The sequence below is a fragment of the Cervus canadensis genome, chromosome 29, assembly GCF_019320065.1.
Source record: "Cervus canadensis isolate Bull #8, Minnesota chromosome 29, ASM1932006v1, whole genome shotgun sequence".
Lineage (NCBI taxonomy): Eukaryota > Metazoa > Chordata > Mammalia > Artiodactyla > Cervidae > Cervus > Cervus canadensis.
The window spans coordinates 21,318,464-21,326,273 of NC_057414.1; the positions used below are offsets into that span (position 1 = coordinate 21,318,464).

The window sequence follows — 7,810 nt, forward strand, 5'->3', positions numbered from 1 at the left end:
AACACCTTTTGAGATGCCACTGGCCCCATCTTGTCTGAAGCATGTCTCCCTCAGGCAAGCAGTGTCTAAAATTGGAGATACAGAAGCGCAGAGATGGGGCAAACTTTGTGACTTCTTGTCAAGTTCCGTGTTCTCTTTCAGGTTCTCCTTCTGGTCTGCAGGCTCTCTTGGGTAGCTATCTTCTGGGTCTCTTTCTACATGTGTGAAAAGAATCATATGCTATTCTGTGCTCACTTCAGGACTTCGAATGTGACTCCTTGACACTCATTTTTGTTTGTTTTTAATGCAAGTGCCTGACTTTGTCAAGGCTTCCATTTCAATGAGGCATTCCCTTCAACGTTGGGGTCTCTAGCAAACATGTTTCCAGCCTTCCAACTAGATGAAGAGCCAGGCTACCTCCCCCCACTGAGGCTCCTTTGTTTTAGAGATCTTGGTTGATTTTCATATTTGACCATTTGGGCTATTTTTTCCTCTTCCTGTATTTAAATTCCCACTCTTGAGTTTTAAATACTCTTACTCAGTAAAGTGGAGAAGGCAATGGCAACCCACTCCAGTACTCTTGCCTGGAAAATCCCATGGACGGAGGAGCCTGGTGGGCTGCAGTCCATGGGGTCGCTAAGAGTCAGACACGACTGAGCGACTTCCCTTTCACTTTTCACTTTCATGCACTGGAGAAGGAAATGGCAACCCACTCCAGTGTTCTTGCCTGGAGAATCCCAGGGATGGGGGAGCCTGGTGAGCTGCCGTCTATGGGGTTGCACAGAGTCGGACACAACTGAAGTGACTTAGCAGCAGCAGCAGCACTCAGTAAAGAGCCCACAAAACCCTAGGCCCTCCCCCTTGGCCCCAGTCAACGTAGAACTCTAGGCCTGTGTGCGCCCTCTCTCCCCACAACCTGTGAGGCTCCAGTGTGCCCTGTAATTCCCAGGTCTTGTAAGTAATAAACCTTTGGTTTTTTCCAAAGTTCTCTGATGGTGATTGCTGAACGGTGTGTTGCAGTCATAGTAAGAATCACAAGAGCCAGTTCAAGCACAACAGTGATTGTTGATAGGCTGAGACTAGTGCAAGATAGGACCACAGGTGGATCCAGGGCAGAGCAAGCATTCACCCTGCCCCTCCCATCCATAGCAGCCATCTCTGCTCTCTTGTTTCCCCATTACTGTGGCACAGAGGGCATTGGTGAAGCTTCTGACTATCAGAATGCCAGACAGGACCAGGGAGGCACAGGTCCTCTTTGCACTGATTCACTGCATTCATTCATGAGCTGTCTTTGAAATATAGAGACAGACCAACAACTAGCCAGCACTCCCTTCTTACCAATTGCGTCTCTACCCCCAGTTCATGGAATCGATCTCTGGGTTAGATTGTATGGAGCAAAAAGGGGGCAAAAACTGGTCTTAATGATAGGTAGGGCTTCCCTGATGGCTCAGATGGTAAAGATTCTTCTGCAGTGCAGGAGACCGGGGTTCGATCCCTAGGTTGGGAAGATTCCCAGGAGAAGAGAATGGCAACCCACTCCAGTATTCTGGTCTGGAGAATTCCACGGACAGAGCGGCCTGGTGGGCTGCAGCATGTGGGGGTCACAAAAGAGTCAGACACCACTGAGCAACCAGCACTTTCACTTTAATGATTATGTATCCTTTCGAATACTTTCTGATTTGTAACTGCTCAAGGATTTTAATTGTGGAATTCAGTAATTTGAAATGTTTATTCTGTTTCCCACCCTAACAATTCTTACATGATGGGTGCCCTTCTGTCTAGTTGCATGAAGGAGTTTCACCTGGTTATTTAGGTAGTGTAAGAAAGAATTGCTATTTAATACTTAGACCCCTGTTTCAGAGAGAGATGAGTTTTAATTTGTCACTTCTATGTGACATCTCAGAACAAGCAAGTCCTATTTTACAGTCTCTATTAAACTCAACTAGAACCAAGTGATTGTTGTTTATTCTGTGTCCCTTATCAGACTGTAACTACTTCAAGGACAAGGCTGCATTTTTTTCCAGGCTGCTTATTATCCCTTCATTTTTTGAAAGGATAATAAATGATCTTTATTTAAAATAAACCTTACATACTGAAGACATCATAATATACAAATATGTAGCTTACACAATGATTATAGAATTAATACCTATGAAACCACTATCAGAATTCCTAACATTTCCCCATGTACCCTTCCTGCTTACAAGCACCTTCACTTTATAGAAATATTACCTTGATTTTTAATTATATTTAATTAAGTAAACTGATATATGTAATAATTCTAGTTTTGAACTTTTTGTAGAGGGAATCAAATTTATGTTTCTAAGATGAACTCAGTGTGCAGTTATGTTCATTCATTTATTTTTATGTACAGCATACTTTGTACAAATATACCACCTTTTTTATAATCTGCACTAGTATTACATCTGTGGTGCATTTCCAATGTGGGAGTATTTTGAGCTGTGCTTCTATGAACATTCTTATATGTACAGGTATCTTGGTTCACATAAATACAAGTTTCTCTAGGTTAAATATCTGAGACTGAAATTCCTAGGTCAAGGAATATATAGATGGTTAATTCTAGAAAGTGAAAGTGAAGTTGCTCAGTTGTGTCCAACTCTTTGCAACCCCGTGGACTGTAGCCCACCAGGCTCCTCTGTCCATGGGATTTCCCAGGCAAGAACACTGGAGTGGGTTGCCATTTCCCTCTCTGGGGGATCTTCCCGACCCAGGGATCGAACCCAGGTCTTCTGCATTGCAGGTAGACAAAGGCAGATGCAGGCAGACGCTTTAACCTCTGAGCCACCAGGGAAGCCCTGGTTAATTTTACAGATAATGCCAAATAAATTTTTTTTTTTTTTTGCATTTATTTTCTGCGGCATTTATTCCCGGGCCATAAGTTTTTGTTTCTTCAGTTTCTTCTGGGATATCTTTTTCTTCTGTGCAACCTCCTCTTCTGGTTTAGGAACAATCTGTTCTTTTTCAGTAAGGATCATCTCAATGTGGCAGGGAGAGCTCATGTAGGGGTTGATCTGACCGTGAGCTCTGTAAGTCCTGCGCCTCATCTTGGGGGCTTTGTTCACTTGGATGTGCTCAATGACCAGAGAATCTACATCTAAGCCCTTAAGTTCAGCATTACTCTCTGCATTTTTGAGCATGTGTAGTAAAAATTCAGCACTCTTTTTGGGCCACCGACCCTGTGTCCAGCCCCACTGTTTGGCCTGTGCACACCTACCAACTCCACCATTGTAACGACGGAATGGCACACATTGCTTCTTTAAAGTGACATCCTTCAGATACTTGGTGGCTTTTTGGATATGCATACCCTTTATGGCCTGGGCAGTCTCACGAGTGTTCTTAAAGTGAACACGAAGATTTGAACCTCTTGATTTGCATGATTTTGTGGGGTTTTCTGGGTCGAGTGAATAGCGCACCATTTTTAAGGGTCAGCTCAGGCCGCTTACCGGAAAAGTCCAAATAAATTTTTATATGGTTGTAAATATTTAGCCTTCGAACAGGAATGTATGATTATTTACACAACCTTAAACATCTCTTGCTATTTGTCTAGATTTGTCAACTTGGTAGGGGTATAGTTATCATTCCTTGTGACTTTAATTTGCAATTTCCTGGCTACAAATGAGGCTGAGCTTTCCTTTACATGCTATTAGTCTTGACTTTAGCCTTTGGTAAAATCCCTATTTAAGCTCAATTTTGCTTGGGGTATCTGTCTTTTTCTTAGTAGATTATAAAATGCCTTAATAAATTTTGAATTCATACCCTTTGGTGATTATACGTGTTGCAAATATCTTCTTACATCTTTTCACATTGTTATAGTGTCTTATGATGAAGAATAATTTTACTTTTAATGCAAAATGTATTCATTTCTACTCTATGCTTAGTGGTTTTTGTAGATTGTCTCCACAAATCATGAAGATAGTCTCATATGTTCATAGTCAAATTTTTAATCTAACTGGAACTTTTGTGTATGATATAGTGAATCAACTTTATTTTTTTTTCATGTAATAACCAATTCCTTCAGTGCTATTTATTGAAAAGTCATCTCTTTTCTATTGTTCTGCATTAGCACCTTTGTTAAAATTTGAAGCCATATTTGGGTGGCTCTGTTTCTGGGCTTGTTATTTTTATCTGTTGGTTTATTTGCCAGTATCACACTATCTTAGCTGTTATTTCTTTATGGTAATTTATGACATTTGACAGAACAGTTCTTTTACCTTATTATTTTCCTCACATGTATCTTTATTATAAAGAATCTGAATCATTTTGCAAACATACTAAAACATTTTTTGGTGTTTTGTTTGGAATACTATTGCCTCCTTATAGAAATTTGTGCAAAAATGATAGCTTTAAAATATTGACTCTTCATATGCTTGAATAGTATTTTTCTCTATTTGTGTTTCTTTATTTATTTCAGTAAAATGTATTATTCCACCTTAGAGGAATTCCACAATTTTTGGTAGGCTCAGTACCAGATATCTTATAGATTTTGGTGGTGCTGTCACACTTTGTTTAGCTTTTTTTATCCTGTTTGTGACTGGAAAGTAGTATTAAATTTATCTATATTGATTTTGTAAGCAACAGTTTTGCATAACTCATAATCATTTAAACTATATAGTCTAATAATTTATAATTCACCACAATGTCTTTAATTTGCCTCTTCTAATAATTCTTCTACTTGGATTTTCAAGTAATACAATTATATCAATTAAAATTATGAAAAATTTGATAAACTTTTAAATTCTTATAGTTTTAGTATAATTTATGTCCTAGTTTGAGGTTAAGACTCAAATATAAAACTAAGTAGATGTAATGGTGAACATCATCACTATGAGACCAGTTCCAGAAAGAAACTTTTAATGCTTCATCATTTAATATTGTTTGCTGTAGTTTGTTTATAGGTACATTTTATCAGATCAATGAAATTCCCTTTTATTTTTAGTTTGATACTATCTTTTAAAATGAATGGATCTTGAATATGGTAGAATCTTTCTGCCTCTGTTGAGATATTGAGATTATTTTTTTCTCCTTTAATCTGTAAATAAGATGCTGCTGCTGCTGCTGCTACTAAGTCGCTTCAGTCATGTCCAACTCTGTGCGACCCTATAGACGGCAGCCCACCAGGCTCCTCCATCCCTGGGATTCTGCAGGCAAGAACACTGGAGTGGGTTGCCATTTCCTTCTTCAATGCATGAAAGTGAAAGTGAAGTCGCTCAGTCGTGTCCGACTCTTAGCGACCCCATGGACTGCAGCCCACCAGGCTCCTCGGTCCATGGGATGTTCCAGGCAAGAGTACTAGAGTGGGTTGCCAATGCCTTCTCTAGTAAATAAGATGAATTATACCAATTTGTGTGCTGTAGTTAAATCTGTTTTCATTCTTGAGATATTTAATCTTTGATAAGTATTATTTTCACATATTTTAAAATTCAGTTTTCTAATATCATGCTTGGGGTTGGTTATGAGTGATTGTAATGGAAAAAACAATCAGTTTTTCTTCCTGTGAGTCCTTCTCCTGTCAGTGTCCTTTATTATTTACACAGAACACTTCTGACAGCGCTGGTTGCCAGATGTGTGGAGGTTTTCCCCCCACAGCAAGTGATTCTCCATGACACCAGCTGAGTGTCCTACAGTTGAACTCCATGTTGACACTGTCTTCTTGGAGATAGTGTTAGATCACAGAGGCTAGGGGCTGAGTCCCACCAGACTGCTATTACTCAATTCAGATGCCAGTCACACGTAGGTCCCCAGTTTACCCACAGCTTCCGTCCAGTTGGCTATAAACTGGAGGTCTCCATGACCCCCACCTTAGTCAGTTAATTTGTTAGAGTGGCCCACAGAACTCAGAGAAACACTTACCTTTGGCACTTTATTAAAGGATATGATAAAGATATGATCAAGATAAAGACATACATAGGATGAAGTCTGGAGAGTCCTGGGTGCAGGAGCTTGCATCCTGATGGAGTTGGGGTGTATCAACCTCCCAAGGTAGGTGTATTTACTAGCCTGAAAACAATTGAAACCTCATACTATTGGGATGTTGTGGATGCTTCCTCAAATAGGCATAATCAATTATTGACTCCATTTCTAGCCTCTCCCTGGAATATGGGGGGATTGGGTTAAAAATTCCAAGCTGCTAATCATGTCGTAAACTTTCTGGAGACCCGTTCCCAACCAGGAGCCATTCAGGAGTGCATCCAGAATCACTTCATTAGAAGAAAAGATGTTTCCAATGCTCTCATCACTTCAGTGCAGTCACTCAGTCGTGTCCGACTCTTTGTGACCCCGTCGCCTGCAGCACGACAGGCCTCCCCGTCCATCACCAACTCCCGGAGCCTACTCAAACTCATGTGCATCAACTCAGTGATGCCACCCAACCATCTCATCCTCTGTCATCCCCTTCTCCTCGTGCTTCAATCTTTCCCAGCATCAGGGTCTTTTCCAATGAGTCAGTTCTTCCCATCAGGTGGCCAAAGTATTGGAGTTTCAGCTTCAGCATCAGTCCTTCTAAAGAATATTCAGGACTGATTTCCTTTAGGATTGACTGATTGGATCTCCTTGCAGTCCAAGGGACTCTCAAAATTCAACACCACAATTCAAAAGCATCAATTCTTCGGCACTCAGCTTTCTTTATAGTCCAACTCTCATATCCATACATGACTACTGGAAAAGCCATAGCTTTGACTAGGTGGACCTTTGTTGGCAAAGTAGTCTCTGCTTTTTAATATGCTGTCTGGTTTGGTCATAGCTTTTCTTCCAAAGAACAAGCATCTTTTAATTTCATGGCTGTAGTCACTATCTGCAGTGATTTTGGAGCCCCCCAAAATAAAGTCTCATCCCTTAGGACTCTTCAAAATTCATGTAAATGCTTTTGTCAGTATTGATTTGCAAACTCAATGAGTTCCCCAGGTGAAATTTGAAACTGGCTCCTTACAAGGAGGGCAAGGAGAGACCAAAGAGGCAGACCATTCCAGATTCTTGGGCGGCAGTTTTAATAACTAAGGAACTTACATATGAGGCTTGCCTTCAACAGGCATAGGACAAATAGCTCTTTGTACCTACCTGCCAGAATCTTGGAACAATCTTAAAATGTTATAGTAAGGCCTTAACCGCCCAGTCACATACACAGTCCAGATAGTCCAAAGAACACCTTATTCTCTCAAGGCTGCTTCCTTGACATAGCTCACTGATATGTGGGGATAGTGAGTGGGGAGAAAGTAAGGAGCCTCTGATTATCCAGCTCTAGCTTGAGGGTCAACCGTGTCATGTCCCCTCCATGACTTCATCCAACAATCAGGGACAGGGGGTCAAAGAGCAAATACAAGAACAAGAGAGTCCTAGTACTTTGGTCATTTAGTAAGTTACATGGGTTTCAGGAGCTCTGTGCTAGGAATTTCTGGAAGAAATAAATGCATATTTTCTATTACCTCACAGTGACTTTCTATACATACTGTTTTTAAATGGTATCCTTACTAGGTTTCAGTGTCAAGGTTATGCTAGTCTCACATATTTTCTATTTGTTTTTTGGGAAGAGCTTATGTAAGATTAAAATTATTTTTTCTTTGATTGCTTAGAATTTCCTGATGAAACCAACTAGACATAGAGTTAATTTCTGAGACTTATTTGAGGGTGCATTTACATTTTCAAAGGGATATAAAGTACTCATATTCTCTACATTTGTCAGTTTTGATGTCATATCTATTAGTTTATAAGTGTTTTTAATATCCTTTTTTTTCTTTTTGGACTGAAGTCTCTTTTGTGATGTTACTTTTTTTCTCTTTTGATGATAATTATATGTGCTTCTTCTCTTGTCCCTCAC

The 7,810-nt window shown here is 40.0% G+C and overlaps 1 protein-coding gene across 1 annotated transcript; it reads right to left on the minus strand.

Annotated features, from left to right (window-relative positions):
* Positions 1 to 2,833: 2,833 nt before the first annotated feature.
* LOC122430871 (60S ribosomal protein L17-like) lies at positions 2,834 to 3,456 on the minus strand. Its single transcript, XM_043451791.1, has one exon. The coding sequence runs from the start codon at positions 3,414 to 3,416 to the stop codon at positions 2,862 to 2,864; it is 555 nt and encodes a 184-aa protein (XP_043307726.1). The 5' UTR covers positions 3,417 to 3,456; the 3' UTR covers positions 2,834 to 2,861.
* Between the last annotated feature and the right edge of the window lie 4,354 nt (positions 3,457 to 7,810).

What these genes read in the sequence shown, in the direction of transcription:
- LOC122430871 (XM_043451791.1), bottom strand. Translation starts at nt 3,416, where the DNA reads ATGGTGCGCTATTCACTCGACCCAGAAAACCCCACAAAATCATGCAAA.